At 51.1% G+C, this 21,846-nt stretch overlaps 1 protein-coding gene across 1 annotated transcript; it reads left to right on the top strand.

The window, feature by feature from the left end:
• Window positions 1-1,430: 1,430 nt before the first annotated feature.
• LOC122368075 (ubiquitin carboxyl-terminal hydrolase 37-like) lies at window positions 1,431-21,775 on the top strand. Its single transcript, XM_043341706.1, has 11 exons — window positions 1,431-1,518; window positions 2,872-3,067; window positions 16,110-16,256; window positions 16,565-17,017; window positions 17,421-17,618; window positions 17,989-18,174; window positions 18,428-18,622; window positions 18,881-19,027; window positions 19,356-19,704; window positions 20,335-20,600; window positions 21,043-21,775. The coding sequence occupies exons 2-11, from the start codon at window positions 2,874-2,876 to the stop codon at window positions 21,092-21,094; spliced, it is 2,187 nt and encodes a 728-aa protein (XP_043197641.1). The 5' UTR covers window positions 1,431-1,518; window positions 2,872-2,873; the 3' UTR covers window positions 21,095-21,775.
• The last annotated feature ends 71 nt before the right edge of the window (window positions 21,776-21,846 follow it).

Raw genomic sequence — 21,846 nt, 5'->3', positions numbered from 1 at the left:
GTGACCAGAATATTCAAATGATCAGGGTACAATGCTGTGCATCATAGTGCACACTAATCATGCTGTTTTTGTGTAGGCCCTCTGTGCATTATTGTGTACACTGCCATGTGCACCTTAAGGAAAAAAAGTGACTGGTGGTACAAGAAAAGGGTTGCGCAACTGTGAAGTTCATGCCCTTGGTCTTGCTGGAGTCAAATGCCTATAGCTATAGCAGGATCAGTGAGGGCTGTAGACATGCTACATACACTGTGAATTGAAGATATTGGCACAAAGTTCATCCATAATTACTATGCTTAACACCAAATGTAAGAAGCAACATAAATGCCCAGATGATACAGCTCTCTGGTCAACATCACACAAATTTATTGACATACTTTGCAGGTACATATTTACATTAATAGCAAATACTTTCGATTTGATTCAATAACTAGGTGCTAGTAAGCTTGCATTTTTGTAGGTACAACAATGAACATATATTTAATCATAAAAAACTTTATCGTCGCATTCATCACATACCTTTTTACTGAACAAGTACATATCTACCATGCAATGATTCTAAATTTTGTCCGCAATCCACATATATCTCAACTGACACATTGAAATTGAAATACCCTAGCAAAACCTAGAACTGTACAAAAGAAGAATGCAATGCTACAAGAACTATGAAGTTCTGAAGTTATTCTCACATGCTCGAATGTTGAAACTCTACTTTTGTCGTCCATTTCCACATTTGATTGAGCCATCATATAGAACTGTTTTCACTCTTCAGTCGTAAGCTTTTGCACAAATCTTGAATTTTTACACATCATCTTGAACCATGCTCCAGTCTTTCCAACAAGGTACTATGGAACATCAAAGCAATTTTGATTTGTTACAACAGCTTCAGATCATGATAGGCTTGAAGTTTGTTACACGATTTGCCAGACAAACCTCTACAAAATGTGTATCAATTCCCAAACTAAGCAATTGATTATATCAGTATTTGCAGTTTCCACACAATGTTTCATAATATTATTCGATTTTTATATCAAGAAACCCAAATAATCCACAAACTGTAATTGAAACACCCCAACTTCAAGAGTTCACAGCAATAACAATACAAGTTCAGAAGCAAATAAACATTGCGCCAGATTTCGTATGAAACGCGCCATCATCCTGAAGTTTCTACCACAGACGGTAGTTCAACCGCAGCCGTAGTGCGAAAACCCCTGCCCACCTTACCCCACGGCGGAGCTCGGTTGCAATTTGTAAATACGCGTGCTGATGATACTATTCTCTTTTTCGCAACTGCTGTTTTTCTCAATCAGGGAAGAATTTCATGATTGTAAAATACGTTTGAAATGAGTGGAATAAAATAAACGCTATGATGAACTTTGCTAGGAATTTTTAAGGTATATATTTCACGAAAAATTGCGCGTCGCAGAATATTTCTCCATCACTTCCCCTCAAAATGGCCGCAGTTTTTCCCGCCGTTGCGTGCGTGTGCCGGCTATCGCAGTAAATATTAATTATTTTTAGGTAAGTGGCTGGGCGTTGTTGATTTCCAATCTGTTTCTGGTATGTTTCATTTTAATTTGGACCGAATATCAGTCTTAAATTTGTCGTATTTCACCAAATATTTTGCCAAGGGAAAATGCCGGTCATCCCGGCGCCGGTTTGGGCGGGAAAACGTGGTCTTGTTTCACTTGCTTATGAGTGATATTCGTCGCAGTTTTATTTTGTGATGTCCGTACTCTGTTTGCTTCAGCATCCATTGTTATAATAAGAATTATATTTGAACACATGGTGCTGGTTGAATTAGTAGATTCATTGCTTTCTAGTCACTTCAGAGTTCAGTTTGCTGTCCACAAAATGCATAACATTGGTTGTCCACAGGTAGGATATCAACATTAAGTGCTAGTGATTTTTGTTGATAATATTATGAATGTGTAGTATTATTTTCAGCTATTTTTTCTAAAATGTTTTATCCTAGGGTTGCTGCTTTGTCCAGCAACAATTGTGGCCGCAGTGATTCATAGTCATACTGTTTTTTTGTATTAAAAATTGTGGGTAATGAAATATAAGTTTCCTTGTAGATGACCAGAAGCTGCATTCTGACTGTTGGAATCATTACATGTTGCAAGGGCTTACTTCTACTTGCCCTTGATTTAGATTACTTACTGATTGAAGCAAGCTTACCTGTTGCTTACCCCGTGTGCGATGTCTCTCGGACGGCTAAGATTCTACACTCCGTCCGGCCAATCACGCTCCATAACCGCAGCCGAGCCCCCGCTGACCTTGAACGGGATTGGCCAGACGATGTAGAATCTTCGCCGGACGAGAGACATCGAACGCTGTAGTTGTCGAACATTGTAGTTATCGATCAAAGTGTTGCTAAAAAAATGCATCCAGTGATAATATTGAATATGTACCTACATTGAGTTTATAACAAGGGTATTTGCAAAATGATTTAAAATTGAATCTTGAAAGTTACTATAAGTGATAATTACCGCACTCCCCTCTTAAATTAGGATTTACCTAATCTGGAATGAACATCTAAATAATGATACTAATTACTAACTGAGTGTGCTGTATTAGTAATGAACACCCAAGTAATAATACAAACTTTGATGTATCAGTGAGCTGTGTAAACTAGTATTATTAAACTGCGTGATGTATGATTTAGGTAGGTATTAGTTGTTGCATTTGGAACTCAGCTACTGCAACACTCCACCAAATGATCCAAGTTTGATATATTTCATGATGGCAACTAGGTATTCCACTAGTCAAAAGTATGATGATATTTAATAGTAACTCCCCTAATCTATGTTTTTCATCGTGCATATTACTTAATGTGACTGGCTATAGTTATCACCAACCTATACTTTTCAGGGATGCAATTTACTCCGAGGAATCGGGGCAACACATTCTGGAGGAATGACTACCAGCCTCCAAGAAGGGCGGAGAGAGCTCCCCAAAGCAGGGAGTGGACCACATGGAACTCGCCCAAGACACACTTCAGTGGCAGACCGAAGTACCAGTACAGAGGTCCCAATGCGAGAGGCTACCACCATGGCAGCAATCAGTGGTAAGTGTTTGTTTGTTTGGATAGCCTGTTGAAAGGTGTCCCAAACATACCTGTCTAGGTGTCTTCAAGTTGTCTGAAAACCTTGTGTGATATTTTATGAGCGAGCACAACCCCAGATATAATGTGGAAACACCATTGTAAGTTGTAAGTAAACCATTTTAAGTAGACCATTGTATGCACTTTATATGTTCAATTTACTAAATAATGCTTTAGGGTGTCTACTATGGTCTCTATTTGAAATAGTTGCATTAAAACCTCCCCTATTTACTAATGTCAGTGAGATTGCAAACTTGATCTGAGGTCAGTTACAAAAAATCACTGGCTGCATTTTTTTACACCTCAAAGTTGCCCACAAGTTAAATCTCACATGTGAAAAGGATAATAAAAGTAAATGGATGGACTGATGGGTGGATGATTGGATGGAGCTTGAGCCTTCACTAGACAGAGCTTGTTGCACAGGCTCTGGCCTCTGACCCCATCATCTGATGTGCAGTGCCTGGTTAAGGAATAATCTTAGTACCAGTATTAACCCGTGCTGTGCTGGCGAGCGTTTTCACCCCCACCCCCCAGGGGGGCCCCCCAGGGTTTTTGCGAATATCTAAAACGGCGGCGCGAACCATCGCTTTGAAACTTTCAGCGATTGATAAGAGTAACAGTGTGTATTAAATGTGTGTCCATAGTTTTGAAATCAGTGACCTAAGCTCGGGTCAATTTTGCGACCTCTATTAACCCTCGCCCGTATTGGTGTTTTTCCAGCCGCGAACGTATAAGGGGGGGGGGGGGGGTCCGTTGGACCCCCCCTTGCCGTTTCGCCCCTGATCGAGCTAGAGTTTCGCGGAAAAAACGAGCGTGTTGCCCGTGACGAGAGGAAGCCGATGATACCCAATTTTAAGGTCCTAGGTCATCGGTTGACCTTCCAGGTCAGGTCAATGACCCAAAAATCCGGAAAATCGGGACCTTTTAGAAAGTCGTAAAGCGTGGCTGCTATGGGGTTTTTCGGGGTGCTGATCACGAATATCATGTTAGTTTTGATCACAGATGATGTCTTCATGCATTTAGGCCAGGTCGGGTCAGGTCAGGTCAACCAGTAAGGGTATTCGTAGTAGGTGGCAACCGCCTCTGACAGCTTCGTAACATGTTACGAAGGTGCCAAAACTACTTCGTAAATGTTTATATGGTTGTTAAATTCGAATTCAGCTCCAAAAACTGGCCTAGAAACATGTAAAACTCGAAAAAGTGAACCGAGGTCATCAAAGGTCATTGACCTGACCTTCCGGTAACCTTGACACCCACCCTAATGCATGGGAGCAACATCATATCCCATGTTTGAACGCTTTAAACCACGAAAAGACTGCAAACGCGCGGCTAATGCGAGCCGACGTACGCCGAATCGTGATTCCGGCCAAACATGGTCTCGAAAAGTAGGTCAAAGGTCATTAGGGTCAGGGCCATGAAAATTTCAGGGTAGGTGTAGAATTGATTAACGCGAGGGTACTGAAAGTTTCGTCGCGATCAGCCGCTTTTGACGAGAGTTATTTGCGAAAAACCGAGGGGGGTCCGTTCGACCCCCCCCCCCCATACGGGCGAGGGTTAAAAGTCAATTGGAGGAAATTGAACCTTGCCTCTTTTGGATGAAAACCATTCTAAGCACTTAAACATCGGTTTATAGGTAAACATGATTGAGTCGGGAATGTACACCTGTGAGCCCTTTTTGTGCCCCTGAGGTCATCTCAGGTCATGTAAGGTCCCCAGCAGTTTATTGACAGTTTTTGTACAGTTTACGGATAGCAGTTTAATTTTTGATAGAGACGTGCTAGAACGATGAACACACCTCGAATGTGTTCAGGTCGACGATACAGATCGACCGATATGCAAAATGACCTTTCAAGGTCAACTTATAACTAGGTCGTTCGACGCGTCTTCACGAGAGGAGCACAATGCTGGCAAAAGTAATGTCGTGACTCTCGAGTCAAATGTATTTGAAGAAGAATATTTTTTTTGTAAAAATGGCTATATTTTTAGCCGTGGTGGTTAAACCGTTGACTTTGTTTCAAAACTGATGACACTCCAGAAAGAGCGGCAAATAAGCTACCGAATGCGCTTTTCCGCGGCGCCGTAGCTCCATTGGTTCCCAGTCTTTGGTTGTAAACGTTCAAACATGTGAAATGATGTTGGTCCCATGCATAAATGTGGGTGTCAAGATCAGGTCAAGGTCGTCGGCCTTCGAAGACCTTGGCTCACTTTTTTGAGCTTGATATGTCATTAGGGTAGTTTTTGGAGCTGATTTCGAATTTAGCACCCATTTGAACTTCAACAAAGTAGTTTTGGTGCCTTCGTAGTTCATAAAATGTTACAAGGATGTCAGTGGCGGTTAATAACTACTATGGTCTATGGACAGCCGGCTGGATGCCGACTGGTTGACCTTACCCGACCTGGCCTAAAGTCGTGAAGACATCTGGGATCAAAACTAACATGGAATTCGTTACGGAGCGAGCGAAGGCTTTCGTAGATGAACCCGCGCCCTGCTGAGGGGTGTTCACCCCCGTGTGGTTTTTCGCGAATATCTAAAAAATGGCGGCGCACTTTTTATCACACATCGATTCTACACATGTTGTAAAAACATCAGACCTAGGTCATTAAAGGTCAGGTCATTAGGTCAACTTCGAGTGACCTCACCTCAAAAAGTTTCAATGTCTTCCATACCCACACCGAGTGACCGATTGCTTTGAAACTTTCAGCGATTGATAAGAGCAATAGTATGTACAAAATGTACATCTCAGATTTTTGATATCGGTGACCTAGGGTCAGGTCAATTTTGCGATCTCCGCATGAAGTCAACGGTTACAAATTGAAAGGGGCCTCTTTTGGACGAAAGCCGTTATAAACACTTTAAACACTGAAACATAAGTAACTTTGACACACTGAACATGAAAATGGTACCCGTGACCCCTGTTTACGCTCCTGAGGTCATCTCAGGTCACGAATGGTATCTAAGTTATTCACGAATAACTTTTGATAGAGGCACGCTAGAGCAATGAAAACTTATCAGATGTGTTCAGCTCGACGATGCGGATCGACTGATATGCAACATGACCCTTTCAAGTCAGGTCATGACCTCGACCCGAGGTCAAATTTTCAAGTTGACCTTTAAAGGTCAAATTATAGGTCATTCGATGCGTCTTGACAAGAGGAACACGATGCCGGTAAAAGTAAGCTCGTGCAAGGCTTGAATCAAAAGTTATTGCAGAAAACTGTTTCCGAAAAATTGGCTATTTTAGCAGTTCTTGCCTCCTGCAGGCAAAACCGTTGACGCTATGTCAAATCTGAGTACAATACTCAGAAAGAGCGCTAATCGGGCTATCAATTGCGCTTTCCCGCGGCGCTGTAGCTCTTTTGGGTTACGGAGTTATGCGTGGGCTTCTTGGAAATTGTCCACTTTCGACCTGACAATCGGCGAAATTTTGCCTTCAATGACCTCTGGTGACTTGACCTTTGACCTGACTGTAGTATCGGATACGGCAGTGATTTAGTGACTGCGTTATCCGCGGCCTTGGAAGAGACGATTCAGTTTTGTTGTGCGCCACAGTTGTGTTGTCTTCTATAGTGGTGACTGCGTGACGGGTTTTGCGGACGTGGACAGAGGGCATAAAAGGGACTGCTTGAGAAGGTGAATACAGTCTTTGGTGAAGGGACACGAGGCTCTGACTGGGCAGGCGGTGCGGCACGAGAAGGAGATAGCGACGTCGGTCACTACATTATGGCGACGAGGATCAGATGGTATTAATTTTAAGGCCAGTATCTTGATTTTGCCGTGCTCATGCCTAACTACGACGTGCCCCTGCCTGCGCCGTTTTTGCCGCTGCCGGGCAAGCCTGCGAAGCCTTGGGAAAAATGGCGTGATTACTTTACGGACATTTTCTTGGTGGCTGCGGCGGGTGAGGGTGCACCTATCTCGCCGAGGGTTGCGCGAGCCCTTCTGATTTCTGCGTTGGGTGAAGAGGGCCAGCGAATTTTTGACACCTTGCCTGAGGGCGTCAAGGTAGAAGGTGAGACCGAGTTTGCTGCTGCTATTCGCCAACTCGACTCTTTCTTTGTGTCGAAAGCGAACGTAATTGTGGAGCGTTTTGCTTTCAGACAGCGTTCACAGCTGCCCACAGAAAGTACTGCTGAGTATGTGTCTGTGTTGCGGGGGCTTGCGAAAACTTGCAAGTTTGGGGCCATGGAAGATGAGTTAATTCGGGACGTGGTGGTGGAGAAAACGTTGCACTCTCGCCTCCGGGAGAAGTTCCTGCAGGATAGTGAGCTAACTCTTGCGAAAGTCTTGACTACTGCAGAAGCCTTTGAGCGTTCAATTCATGAGTCGCACATGATGATGAACCATCCCGATGTGTCTCAGTCTGTTGCCAAAGTGTCCCCAAGCAAGCCACCCAAGGGTCCGAACCAGAAAAAGTGTGGAAGCTGTGGCCGTACTGACCATAATGCTGCATCTCTCCAGTGCCCAGCTCGGCGTGCCGAGTGCCGAGTTTGTGGGAAGAGGGGACACTTCGCGGTCATGTGTCCGGACCGCGCAGCAGGTGCCACAGCAGCCCAGTCCAGCCGCAGACCTTCACAACGTCCGAAGAGCAGAGGTATGGTCAAAGAAGCCTTTGTGTTAGCATGCCAAGCACAGAACCTCAGTAAAGTAAAGTGCCCAGTGACTCTATCTGTAGGAGAGAAGTGCCACGAAGTTGAGTTGCAAGTGGATACTGGGGCAACATGTTCAATCCTGAGCCTTGATGTTGCGCGTGCCATGTTCAAGGGCTGCAGGTACAACCCCAGTGATGCAAAGCTGTTCGGGTTTGGCAAGACCCCGCTCAAGGTTGTTGGCACTCTGCCAGTGAGAGTTCAGCATGGTGATGCAGTTGCGGAAGTGTCCTTCTACCTGGTGGAGACGAAATCGTCAGAGAGGTTGATGGGACTTGACCTCATGCAAGCCCTGGGTCTGTCCATCCAGAGCCACAGTGGCCTGACCCTGCACCCCGCCTCTTGTTCTGTGGACAGTGTGACTGCAGAAGCGGAGCTGCCAGCCATCACCGGGTACGAGCACCGCATCGTCCTTCGCCCAGATGCTGTGCCGACTGCGTACCGGCTGCGCAGGCTGCCACTCGCCGTCAGGGAAGAGGTCTCCCAAGAGTTGCAGCGTCTTCTCAGGGCTGGGGTGATCGAGAGGATCGATGCATCCCAGTGGGTGAGCCCTCTGGTGGTGTCTCGCAAGCCAGATGGGAAGATTCGCCTCTGCGTGGACCTACGTGGTCCCAACTCCCAGATTGTTCCCGAGGTACACCCTCTGCCGACCATCGAGGAGCTGCAAAGCCGTCTTCAGGGTGTCATCTACTCGAAGCTAGATCTGCGCTCTGCGTACCACCAGCTGAACCTCCAGGAGAGCAGCAGGGACATCACCGCCTTTATCACTCATGATGGGCTGATGCGGTTCCGAAGGGTTCCGTTCGGACTGGTGTCAGCTGGTTCAGCCTGCCAGAAGCTGCTGGATGACCTGTTGGATGGCATCCCTGGATGTGGCCATTACATGGACGACATCCTCGTCTCTGGGAAGACCCGAAGACAGCATGACGAGCGTCTACGGAAGGTGCTGGACCGACTGAGAGCTGCAAACGTCACCATCAACATGGAGAAATCGGTGTTCTCCTCTGCAGAAGTGGACTTCTGTGGTCACCGGATGACAGCAAGTGGCATCACTCCGTCAGACTCCACGGTGCAGGCGGTGAGGGACGCGCCGAGGCCCACGGGCGTGCAGGAGCTGCGGAGCTTCATGGGCCTCGCCGGTTGGTTTGCCAAGTTCATCCCAGCCTACGCTGACGTCGTTCGGCCTCTCGCCTGTATGCTGCGGAAGAACGTGAAGTTCACCTGGTCTGAAGAAGTTGAAGAGAGTTTCCAGACGGTGAAGAGGCTGATCACCAGTCGTCCGATCCTGCAGCCGTTCCAGTCTGCACTGCCGATCATCGTGACGTCGGACGCCTCTGACCGGGGCGCCGGGGCGGTGCTGGCTCAGGTGCATCCGGACGGCACGGAGCACCCAGTTTCGTACTGGTCGAGGAGCTTCACAGACACCGAGCAGCGCTACTCAGTGTCTGAGCGTGAGGCCCTCAGCGCCGTCCAGGCCATCGAGAGGTGGAAGCTCTACCTGTGGGGGAGATTCTTCACCCTGCGGACCGACCATTCCGCACTGACCACCCTGCTCTCGCCGAAGTTTTCCGGCAGAGCCGGAGCGAGGATCGCCAGGTGGCAGGCGCGTCTGCAGCCGTTCGCCTACGAGGTTGTCTACACCGCTGGGAGCACGGGGAGCGTCCCCGTGGCAGACGCCCTGTCTCGATTGCCGCTCAGCTGCCCCGGACCGTCGGAGGACGACTCGGGCGAGGACGTCGTGGCGCTCGTCTATGCAGAGGCAGCCGCAGGAGAAGCCGTCCTCACCGAAGAGAAGGTGCGAATGGAGTCGAAGACGGATCCTGTCCTGCAGCAGTTGAGGGACGTCATCGCCAGAGGCTGGCCGGACTCGGCGAAGCGCTGCACGCCGGAGGTGAAGCCGTACTTCGCTGTTCGTCACGAACTGCAAGTTCGCACTGATGACGTCATCCTCCGAGGACCGGATCGGGTGATAGTGCCCAGCGCACTGCGAGCGGAGTACTTGTCAGCAGCCCATCGGGCCCATGATGGGGTCGTACGCACCAAGCAGTTGCTGCGCAGCCTCTCGTGGTGGCCAGGGATGGATAGGGACGTGGCGGCCCTGGTGGGTGCCTGCGACCGCTGCCAGGCCAGCGACAAGGTCCTCAGCCAGGCGGTGAGGAAGACGCCGCTGCAACCAGTACCCTACCCGGACAAGCCGTGGTCCCAGCTGGGACTGGACGTCGTCGGACCGCTGCCCGGAGCGCCAGCACACGCGCGGTTCGCTGTGACGTTGACCGATTACGGAAGCAAGTGGGTTGAAGTGGGTCTCACGTCGACGGTAACGACATCGGACATCATCCGCATCTTGTCGTCTGTCTGGTCCCGGGAGGGATATCCGGACGTTATCGTGACAGATAACGGCACCCAATTCACCAGCAACCAGTTCCGTACCTACCTCAAGGAGCGGAACATCGAGCATCGACGGTCTTCCGTCTACTGGCCCCGAGGAAATGGCGCAGTGGAACGGTTCAACCGGACGCTGAAGACCTGGTTCGTGGCTGCTGTTAACCAGAGCGAAGTGTCGCTGCAGCAGTACCTCCAGCTGCAGCTGGCGAGGTACCGGGCCACCCCACACTGCACGACCGGCAGGGCGCCGTCTGAGTTGCTACACGGCCGGGTGATGCGGCTCGACCTACCAGTCATCGGCCAACCTGCTTCACCCGACCGAGAAGTTCACCGGAGGGTTGAACGGCAACAGCGGCGGAACCGCCGCAACTACAACAGCCGGCAGGCCGTCCGCCCAACCCGGATCCAGGTTGGAGACGTGGTGCGTGTGAAGATACCGGGACACATCAGGAAGGACGACCGCAAGTTCTCAGAGCCGCTCAAGGTGACGCGGCAAGTGGCCGCTGGCACGTTCGAGCTGGAGAACGGCACAAGGTGGAACTCCGCACACCTGGCGCGCGTTCCAGACACCGGACAACGAGCTCCAGATGGGGAATCTCCGACCGGCGCGCCGGGCGCGCCCCCTGCGGTGCGGTCGGAGGCCGGACAAGTCGGCTCTGACGCGCCGTCGCCGCTGAGCGCGCCCCTGGCGGCGCGGCCGGGCACTGGCTCGGAGCCGCCGCCGGTCTCGCCTCCACGGTGCTCGCCGCCCCGTGCGGACCGGGCGGCGCCGCCCGGGGCCGGTCCCGGGCCGGCGACGCCGGAGCCGACGGACGTCACGTCGACGCCGACTACGGGACGGACCCGGCGAAGTGCGGCTCGATCGCCGACTGGCCGCCGGTCGTCGCCGTCGGTGGAGGGCCGGCCCGACTGCTCGGGGGCGAGCGACGTCGCTTCGGGGTCACCCCGGAGGTCGGCGCGGCGGACGGATCGCGAGCTGCAGCCCTCGGCCCGCGGTCGGCGTCGTTACGCGCCGGACCGTTATAGTCCGGGGTAAAGTACACCTGTGTGTCATGTAACCGTGGGGATTCCTGAAGGGAGGGGATATGTAGTATCGGATACGGCAGTGATTTAGTGACTGCGTTATCCGCGGCCTTGGAAGAGACGATTCAGTTTTGTTGTGCGCCACAGTTGTGTTGTCTTCTATAGTGGTGACTGCGTGACGGGTTTTGCGGACGTGGACAGAGGGCATAAAAGGGACTGCTTGAGAAGGTGAATACAGTCTTTGGTGAAGGGACACGAGGCTCTGACTGGGCAGGCGGTGCGGCACGAGAAGGAGATAGCGACGTCGGTCACTACATTATGGCGTGGACAGAGGGCATAAAAGGGACTGCTTGAGAAGGTGAATACAGTCTTTGGTGAAGGGACACGAGGCTCTGACTGGGCAGGCGGTGCGGCACGAGAAGGAGATAGCGACGTCGGTCACTACACTGACCAAAAAGGGACCGAAGTGCTTTTGTCATTATTTTTTTGACGCTCTTTCGAACGCTGGCTTCCGCGTATCGCTACGTGGCCCAGGAGCCGAGTTAGAAGGTGGGTGCTCACCCCCCCCCCCCCAGCAGGGCGTGGAAATCCAGGACCCCAGCGGGGCGCGGGCTAACGGAAATTTCTCAGTATGAACGGCCGGCCGTGCGGACGCTTTTGCGAGACTTAGGTATATCTCAGCAACCACTTCACCGATTTACTTACGGTGCTTTTTGTAGGGTAGCTTCATCCCTTCTTCCAAGCATTAGACTTTCCGGTGCGTGTGGTTCACGTGCAAAACGAAGAGGTGTCAGTTTTTTAACCATTGCAATATCTCGGTAACTACTAAGCCGATTGCGCTGAAAGTTGGCATGTAGCAGTGATGCAAATGGGGTTCACGAGTGGCCATAAATACCAAAAAGTCAAGTTTACCAAACCGAGTAAATCGCGATATGGCCAAAGAAAGAAATGTTTGGGGCATCTGAAATCGCATAGCTTTCATGTTTTTGTCAAAACCGGCCTCGTGTATGATTGTCAGAAGTCGTGACATTTTCTATGTCGTAAAATGACTGTCAGATACTTGCAAGTTCAAACGCCGTTAGCGTGCGTTCATTTAATACAAACTACAAAAATTATACCTACATGGCAATGATCCTTAAAACCTGCTGCTTCTCATGCTGGGTCACAAAAAAGTGTATCTCTTTTGGTTTGACGGTGATCTAATCATCTGTCATCATGTTGCAATAACAATTTTTTAGTGAAATAATATTTGCTTTCAGTTCACCTACAGCAGTTAACAGTGTTTGCCCGTTAGTGCACACTACCATAGCATTCCCTAATCATTTCTGAGCCACATTGTGAAGAATTTAGGCCCTAGTACAGGGCAGAACGGCGCTATTAAAGTTTTTGTCTGGCGCGGTCGGGTGCGGCGGATTGCTTTCACCGCGGATTGCAATTTCGACAGACGTTTGACTTTGACCGCTATAAGTAGGTCAAATACTGACCTTAAGTCAAAAGTAATATGATCATTCGCGAGATCTTGTCAAGGGCAATCTGTTGGTTTTTGTCGCGATGCGCTAGAACACTTCGTTTAGGAACAGGAGAGGGATGCACCGACGGACCCCCGCTGTGGCCGCCCGCCCGCGGCGCGTCCGTCCACCCACCGCGGCACCCGACCGCAACGGACGAAAACCTTAGTGGCGCCGGCCAGCCCTGTGCTAGCGCCTTAATTCTTTCGCAGTGCGGCTCAGAAATGATTAGGGAATGTTATGGTATGTTGGACTAATGGGCACACACTGTAAACTGCTGTAGGTGAAACGAAAGCAAACATTTTTAGTAAAAAACTGCTATTGCAACATGATGACAAATGGTTAGACCAACGCAAAACCAAAAGAGATACGGCTTTTTGTGACCCGGCATTAGAAGCAGCAGGCTTTGGGGATCATTGCCATGTATAATTTTTGCCATTTGTATGAAATGAACGCACGCTAGCGGCGTTTGAACTTGCCAATATCTGACAGTCATTTTACGACATAGAAAATGTTACGACTTCTGACAATCATACACGAGGCCGGTTTTGACAAAAACATGAAAAACATACTTTTCAGACACCCCAAACATTTGCCTAACTGGCCATATTGCAATTTATTCGATTAACCGAACTTGAAATTTGAGCCTCTTCGGTATTATGGCCACTCGTGAACCCCATTTGCATCACTGTGTGTAGGTAGGCACCCACTAATCACCAGGCAATGTATTCTCATGTGCCACAGTTGGGGTGCTGCTGCACGTGCGCATGTGCTGAGGTCGATTCCAGATCTCGAGAATGGCTGAACCGATTGAGCTCAAATTTGGTACACAGTGAAAGGCCAGTTAAGGCGGCCGCACACTGGGCCATTCGGCGGGCGACATTCCGCAAAAACGCAATTCCGTAGCGATATTACGCTTTCGTGGACGCCGAATCAGCTGCCGAAACGACAAAATTACCAGCCGACCGCTGCCAGCCAGCTGTCCGCGGGTAGAGTGCGCATGCGCGCGGACAGCCGCGGAGTTGCGGAAAAAGCTGGACCGGTTCAGCTTTTTCCGCGGCGACGCCGCGGACACCCGAAATTGTGGAACTTGAAACTCACCAACTATTGATGGAGCAGCCGAGAAATAGACTTCACTTGATAAAAAATCGTAGCGGCACTTCTTTCCCCATATTAACCCGCGCCGTGCTGGTGGCCTGAACTTTCCGCCGAGTGCTGGGGGGGGGGGGGCGTTTTCACGCCCCCCCCCCGTCTAACTCGGCTCCTGGGCCACGTAGCGACACGCGGTAAGCGGCAATCGAAAGAGCGTCAAAAATAAGGACGAAAACACTTCGGTCATTTTTTGGGTCAGGTCAAAGGTCAGGTCACCAGAGGTCACCAAAGGTAAAATGTTGACTATTTCAACATTTTGGAAACTGCCAACGGCTATCTCGGGAACCGATAGAGCTACAGCGCCGCGGAAAAGCGCATTCGATAGCCCTTTTACAGACCTTTCTGAGTAATGTTCTCAGATTTGACCTCAGGTCAACGGTTTAGCCTCCAGAGGGCAAAAACTCCAAAAATAGCCGTTTTTACGAAAAACGTTTTTTCGTCAATAACTTTTGACTCATAAGCGCCATGACATTACTTTTGCCAGCATCGTGTTCCTCTCGTCGAGACGCGTCGAATGAACTATTCGTTGACCTTGAAAGGTCATTTTGAAAATTTGACCTCAGGTCAAGGTCATGACCTGACCGAAAAGGGTCATGTTGCATATCAGTCGATCCGTATCGTCGAGCTGAACACATCTGACGTGTTTTCACCGCTCTAGCACGTCTCTATCAAAAGTTATAGCCAAAAAACTGCTGGCGACCAATCATGACCTGAGATGACCTCAGGGGCACACAGAGGGGTCACTGGTGCATTTTTCCTATTCAGTGTGTCATGTTTACCTATGAACCGATGTTTGAGAGCGTTTTGAACGATATTCGTCCAAAAGAGGCGCATTTCAATTTTCTCCCATTGACTTATAATGGAGAGGTCGCAAAATTGACCTGACCTTAGGTCACAGATATCAAAAATCCGAGATATACATTTTATACATACTGTTACTCATATCAATCGCTGAAAGTTTCAAAGTGATCGTTCAGTCGGTGTAGCTATAGCGAGCCTTTGAACTTTTTCTGAGGTAAGGTCACTTGACGTGACCTGGTGACCTGACCTTGAACGGCCTAGGTCTGAAATTTTCACAACATGTGCGGAAATGATGTAGGAACACGTGTACCAAAAACGGCGGCGCTGCGCGCCGCCGTTTTTGAGATATTCGCGAAAAACCTGAGGGGGGGGGCGTAAAAACGCCCCCCCCCAGCACGGCGCGGGTTAAATGGTTTTTATACACTTCATTGGTTATTCCAATAATGGGTTACTATGTGCCTCTCCACAATTGTCTTAAGGTTTCTTGCATTTGTCGACAAACACGGTTGTTTACATTAATCACGAGCTTTATTTTTTTGCAACTTCTCCAGAAATTATGTCAAATTAATAGATATTCAAAACTTTATTGTACAGACATATAGCATAATCGCATTAAATAAGCAAATATTGTATTTGCTTAAATGTATTTAGTTTGCATTCGTTTATATTTATCATAAAATGTTTCACATAAAGTTCCTGAAAATACTAAGTAGAAAATCGCACCGCCGAATGGTCCTGTAAACTGCTGAAAACAAGCGGAAAGCCGCTGTAGGAATGTCGCCCGCGACATTCCGCTTTTGCGGAATCTCGCCCGCCGAATGGCCCAGTGTGCGGCCGCCTTTAGCAGGGTGCCGTACAAAACTCAGTTGTTATCCAGTTAGCACGTGCGCACGTGCAGGGTGCCGCTTCCAGATCTCGAGAACGGCTGGGCCGATTGTGCTAAAAGAAAGTTGAATAACAATGAGTACTCATCTTACTGGACTAAGTTACTTAACTTACTCGATCAATGTTCTCAGATCTGCCCAGAGGTTAACATATTTAATTTTTGCAATGTGTCTGCTAGCAGTCTGTAAACCAGCTTGTTGAAAAATCGAAATGCGAACAACCAATTTTTAATTATCCCTTGTTACCAGCTTTCAAAGGCCACTTGTCACTTGCATTTTCGCCTAGGATGTCAGAAGCAGAGAAGCAGGGTCGTGAGAGCCTTAGCCAAGGCCTTAGCGAGCTATGAGATGTCTTTGACATGGTGTGGCCTTGTAGAAATGTCAGGAATAGTGACACGTCCAGACATTTTGGTTAGCTTTATAGTTAATAGCCACGTCATCTGTGCGGAACTGATATGAGTCCTGTTCTTTCTTTATGTTCTTAAATTGCCGAATTTTGGTTGAGTTGAAGTGTCTGTCTTCCACTTACTTCTGTATCCGATAAAGGCATTTATATGGATAACTGTAGTCTGTACGCAGCTATTTAGTTTGCAATCTTTGTTCCAGGTCTGGGTACAGTAACGGCAACGCCCGCCAGGTGAACGGCGGCTACCGAGGCGAGGGTCCGCCAGGAGGCGGAAGGGGGCGCGGCGGATGGAGGAAGCCCACGTCGAGCTACAGCAGCGGCGGCAAGAGCTATCAGAACGACGACAGGTGAGTTTACTGTTTTTAGCTATATGACTTCACATGTTATTGGGCATTGCTTGTTTTGTGATTAATACAAGATACAAGTTTTAGAGAGAATTCGAGAGAGAGAGAGAGAGAGTGCCTGCGACGAGGTGACAAAAACGAATTATCAGATGTGCTCACTACAAACGACACTGGGTAAGTAAGGATTCTGTCATTCCACCTGCTCATATGAATCTTACTTGCGGGTTTGCTCCATTCCTGCCCCTGCCTTTCGCTCGATGCTCACTTCTCGTGCAGCTTCCTGACAGCACTGGTTTGTTCCTCTCCGCCAGCGGCTCGCGGTGGCGCTCCCCGCCGCGGCGGCGCTCGTCGCCTCTGCGGGCGCGCGAGAACGAGTCGCCGTCGCCGCGCCGGCTCAGCGATGTCACCCGACGAGGGGATGGCTCGCCGCACCCGTCCGAGGCCAAGCGGCCGCGTCTGTCGCGCTCGGCGGAGCGGACGCCCAGCTGCCCGGACCGCGCCGACAAGGAGAACACGGAGCGGCTGCAGGCGGCCGGCGCCGGCTCGCGGCGCTTCTACGGCGACTCAGCCGACGCAGGCGGCTCGCGGTTCGCCGCCAGTCAGCAGATGCGGCCGCCGCCGTCACCCCGCAAGGCCGGCGAGGGCGGCAAGAGCCATCAGCTGTACGGTGGTAAGGCGCAGACGGCCAGCCGCGACCTGCAGCTGATCCCGGCTATCCGGCCGCTCGACTCCGACAAGAACGGCAAGGACCCGCTCTACATCGGGTGAGTGCCGCTCTGCTCCCCACTCGCCTCCAGCTGGGTGATGAATTGTGAATGAAAAGTGGCTTCTAGCTGTGTGATATTATTGTGGACATGTTCACAATGCTCGCTGCATTGGATTCATTTATTAATCATTCATTCATTCATTCATTCATTCATTCATTCGATAGTACATATCTCCAAAAGCCGAGAAGTCTGTCATTTTTTAATTTTATGCTTAAAAGGCCATTGCAATTACTTGTACCACGCCAGTACAGAACAACTTCAAATGTTTTAGGGCCAGACGCATGACTGTGTATTTGCGATGTCGGCTAGTCTATTTTCAATGACGCACAGCTGGCTAAGATCCCCCAACAGCTCACGCTGCAACAGATCGAGCTGACTAACCCGTGTTTGTTTTCCGCAGCCTGCCGAACTACGGGAACTCCTGTTATCAGAACGCCACCCTGCAGTCGCTGTTAGGTCTGCGGCCCTTCCTCAGCGAGATGGTGTCCCTGATCTCGGGCCCGGGCGAGAGCGGCCAGTGCCGCACGCTGCGCGCCGTCGCCAAACTGATGGTGCTGCGCCAGAAGGCGCTCAGCAAATCGGTCTCGAGCCACCTCAAGTGAGTACAGTTTGGGGCTTATTTGTAAGGTGGTTATAACAGTTACGCATGGAAGGCGTCATATAAGTTGTTGGGAATTGGGCTGGGAGGTGGGATGTGTTCGCTATACCTGATTAAAGCGATGATGTAAATTTTGGAACTTGGCACTCTGGCTGTGACGATGCCCTATGTTGCTTGCTACATGTGAGTTGTGGAGTGGATTTTGTGTGCCAGAGGTGGCACACATGTGACAATACAGCAGATGACCGTCCGGCCTTTCCTTACAACAGTATCTGACCGCCCCGCCTCCTCGCGGTCGCAGGGACCTGACCGCCCTACCCCTGACCCCACCCCGTCGCAGTGACCTGACCGCCCCCCCCCCATGCCGCAGCGATCTGCGCGATGTGTTCGCCGAAATCGACCCGGCGTTCCGAGGCACCGAAATGCAGGACGCGAACGAGTTCCTGCTGCGGCTCCTGGACACGATGAAGGACGAGATAGATGCGCGACGGCCGACCGACAACCCGGTGCGAGACAACTTCCAGTACCAGACGGTCGAGAGCTACATGTGCACCAAGTAAGTACCGGACAGGGTTTGATTCGCGGCGTATTGGTTGAGTATGCTTTTGCTCTGGCGTGACCCGGCGAAGATTATAGCTCTTGCTCTTGCAGCTTGCCTAGCTCTTGTAAGATATCCGTTTGTCTTGCCTCTGTGCTAGGTGCTAACTTTGTTTTTAATTATCGTAAACACGTGCTGCGTATTTGTTAGAGACTGCGTCTGAGTGGAAATTATTCTTTCATAACCCTGACCCTCGCCCTCCCCGCGGCAGGTGCCATGAGACGGTCCTGAAGCGACAGGAGAACATCAGCTGGTTTGTCAGCGTGCCGCGCCGTCAGGGCACCGAGGCACCCACGCTGCAGGACGCGCTGCGGCTGAGCATGCGACCCGACCGGCGCGAGCTGCTCTGTCAACACTGCCGACACGACGAGTGCCGCGTCACAACCAAAATCAGCCAGCTGCCAAGGTGAGTTGGCGCCGTCCGCACTCTACCGTAGGCCATTTGTAAAAAAATTACTGCTGTGCGGTGATGCTGTTACTTCATTAGTTATCATGTGTGAGGGATAGCACGCTTGTTGTACCTGCCCTGTGCCAGTCCAATCGGAAATCGTAGATGACAGCCTGCATTCGCAATGCCTGCTTATGTTTGTGAGCTCCGCGAGCATCAAGCTGTTTTTATTCCATGGTAGGCTGACTGGTGACTGACTGATGCTGTTTTTGGCAGGACGCTGATCCTCCAGCTCAACCGGTACGTGTTCCTGGGGGAGGAGTCGAAGAAGATCTGTGCCAACGTCGGCATTCCCAAGTTTCTCTCGCTGAACGAGTACGTGGCCGACGACGTCACACGGCCGCCCGAGTGGAAGTGCACCAAGTAAGTGGCATTGAAATATTATGTTATCACCTATGAAGCCGAAAGGCTGCGGGTAAACAGCTGGCAGGCTGGCGAAGTTGTTCTGGGTGGCCGATTCTGTAAGGCCGAAGGCGTCAGCTGTAATGTCAATGACAGTGTGTGACTGGGTTGACTTGATGGGGAGCGTTGACACATGGAAAGTCTGATCGTATCTTATAATGGAGTTTTTCCTACCGGCAATTAATTGTCTGTATGGCGAAACGGTCTGAGATGAAATCTCGAATGCCACCTGGTTCACAAAAAAGGTGCTAAAAGTAACACGCTGCCGCCCTCCCTGGAATGTTCCCAGGCCTTCCCTGTGCTCGCTCTCCGACTTCGAGGAGTCGGAGGCGCCCAGCTCGGGTCCGTCGCCGCCGCCGGCCGGCCGAGGGCCGTCCCCGGTGCCGGCCGCCACCGCCGCCCTGCCGGAGTCCGCCGCCGCCGGCTCGCCGGTTTCGGCTGGAGCCGCGGCGCCGGCGCGTCCCCCGTCACCGGCGGCCGCTGCCGAGCCGCCGCCGCCGCCGCCGGCCGAGCTGGTGGTGCTGGACGCCGACTCAGAGTCAAAACCGGCGCGGACCCGCGAGGATGAGGATCGAGAGCTCCAGGAGGCCATCATGCGCTCGCTGGAGGAGGGAGAGCCGGCCGACGCCTCGGAGCAGGTCAGTGATTCGGACGGCCTGCCAGGCATGTGAAATACGGACTGCAGCTAGTGACGACTGTTATTTGTGATTTTTTTCGCTCTTTTACGTTTATGTGGCTTTTTACTAGACTTTTTGTCATTTATTTCCGTTTTGCACCCGGTACACTACGCTGCACCAGGACAGCGGCTCTGAAGACTGTGGACCGTCCCGCCTCGCCGATCCGCTCAGTGGGTTGGTGTCTAGTGCATGGATGTTTTAAATGCATGACTAGATGCTTACTCATTGATCGTGTCGGCCGATTCTACCAGGACTGGACACTGCCAGGGCACACGGCTGGCTCGGCACGCTGCAAGTGCCCACCCAGAACTATTGTACACGCGAGCCCTTACATGGTGCGAATTGGGAATATTTGTGGCTCTTGTTTCTGAACATGTGTATTGAGTGTCGTGGTAAGGCCGTGAAAGAACCCGGCTGCAGCGTCTGTCGTGTATTGACCTAGTCATTGCAGTCTTCTCTCACCAGTCGAGTCGTAATAACCGCGCTATCGACGCGCCTAAAACCCCAGCAAACAAACCCTTGTCCGAGCGCTGTCTCAATATGTGTCTGCTGCGTGACTGTACGTCATGTGCTCTGTTCTGTGACTGGCAGGCACGCCTCTCAGAGTTCTGCGTCGAAGACGACCAATCCCTCTGTTCGGTGGACTTGGCCGGGGACTTCACCTACCGGCTGGTGGGCGTCGTCAGCCACTACGGCGGCGCCACACACTCTGGGCATTACGTGTCGGACGTGTACAGCGTCGGCAGGGACAGGTGGTTCCACTACGACGATCGGCGCGTCAGCTGTGTGGACGAGGCCGACGTCCTGGGCGAGGCCGGACACCAGAGGAACGGCTACATCTTCTTCTACCTGCACAAGTGAGTGATGTGACGGACGGGAGTGGGTGGGTGGTTCGGTCCCGGGGGTGGGAAAATAACCAATGGTCGAGTCGAATGTTTGAATTGTTCACTTCAGTGACGACGTGTCTGTCGAAAGATCGACTACAAAGATCGGTCAGGTTTTCTTTCAAGAGCCACCTCGAACTGCTTTTTTGCTGAAAAGGTGCTGATAACAAACAGGGATTTTATCATTTGTAAACCCATCGGCTGTTTTAATGCATGCGATGCAGGATTTGAAAAGTACATTCATTCCAGTTTTCGTGGTTCTGGTACTCGCCCTTTTGCTCTGGGTGTGGCGCACCCTTTACCTACTCGGTGTGCTCACCCCGTCCCCTGCAGTCAGACACTAGCGCTCGTAATGCTACTCTGCTCCGCGTGGCTCACCCTTTACTGACCGGGTCCCGCGCTGTCTGTCCGGCAGAGACCTCTGTAACCAGGTGGTCAGCGTGGAGGGCGCCGGCGGCTCGCTGTGACCGCCGCGGCAGGGAACACAGGGTGACCGCAGCACCGGCGGCCGGCGACGGAACGCCACCGACCGCCTCCGTGCGTATGGGTGTGTGTGTGCGTGTGTGGGTGGGTGTAAATCGTGTGTGTTGATAAAATCCGGGTGTATTGTATGAACTGAGAGTCAAGATACGAGAAGAGTTATGGTCTTCAAAGATGCGCGAAGAGCTATGGTCCTATGATAGTGTGCTACCCCTGCGATCGCCGCGGCTGAGAGGTCTGGCTGGCGGCGCTGTGGGGCTCGCGCGGCCCGGCCACCGCCGCGGGTCGGGTCCACGATCTGTGTCGCGCGCGTGTGTATCTGATTCGTTGTATCGGCGGCCTCCGTTTGACTGCTATGCAGTGGCCGGCGCTCGGTGCGCCCGATACTGTGCTCTGTGTCTCTGTGAAGTGTATATAAGCGCGGCGACGAGGCCCCGCCGGCGCTGTACAAAAGACAATCGGCTCCATTCCGCGGCTGGCAGGCAGGGTGGGGTGTGAGTCGCTCCTGCGCCGCCCACCCGTCCCGGGCGGCGCGCACGGAATCTGTACCTGACAGGCGGCCGCCGACGCCGGCAGAAAAGCTACCCACTCCGCCCAGTTTCGCTACATTTTCCCAGTCTCATGCCACCGCACGGAGAACGTAAAGATAAATATACGTTTGTGGTTGATTTGTTGTTTTTAGATGGCCGTTTCTTTCGAATGATCCTAATTTGGGTGCGTCACCGTTCTTGATACTGAC

Source organism: Amphibalanus amphitrite, unplaced genomic scaffold (genome assembly GCF_019059575.1).
Source record: "Amphibalanus amphitrite isolate SeventyFive unplaced genomic scaffold, NRLGWU_Aamphi_draft 000920F_arrow, whole genome shotgun sequence".
Taxonomy (NCBI): Eukaryota; Metazoa; Arthropoda; class Thecostraca; order Balanomorpha; family Balanidae; genus Amphibalanus; species Amphibalanus amphitrite.
Note: the sequence above shows the minus strand (reverse complement) of the source record. Positions and strands in the feature narration are given on the sequence as shown.

Coding starts and splice junctions, on each gene's coding strand:
- LOC122368075 (XM_043341706.1), top strand. CDS start 2,874: ATGCAATTTACTCCGAGGAATCGGGGCAACACATTCTGGAGGAATGAC. Junction 17,018..17,420: donor AAGGACCCGCTCTACATCGG/GTGAGTGCCGCT, acceptor TGTTTTCCGCAG/CCTGCCGAACTACGGGAACT. Junction 17,619..17,988: donor TCGGTCTCGAGCCACCTCAA/GTGAGTACAGTT, acceptor CCCATGCCGCAG/CGATCTGCGCGATGTGTTCG.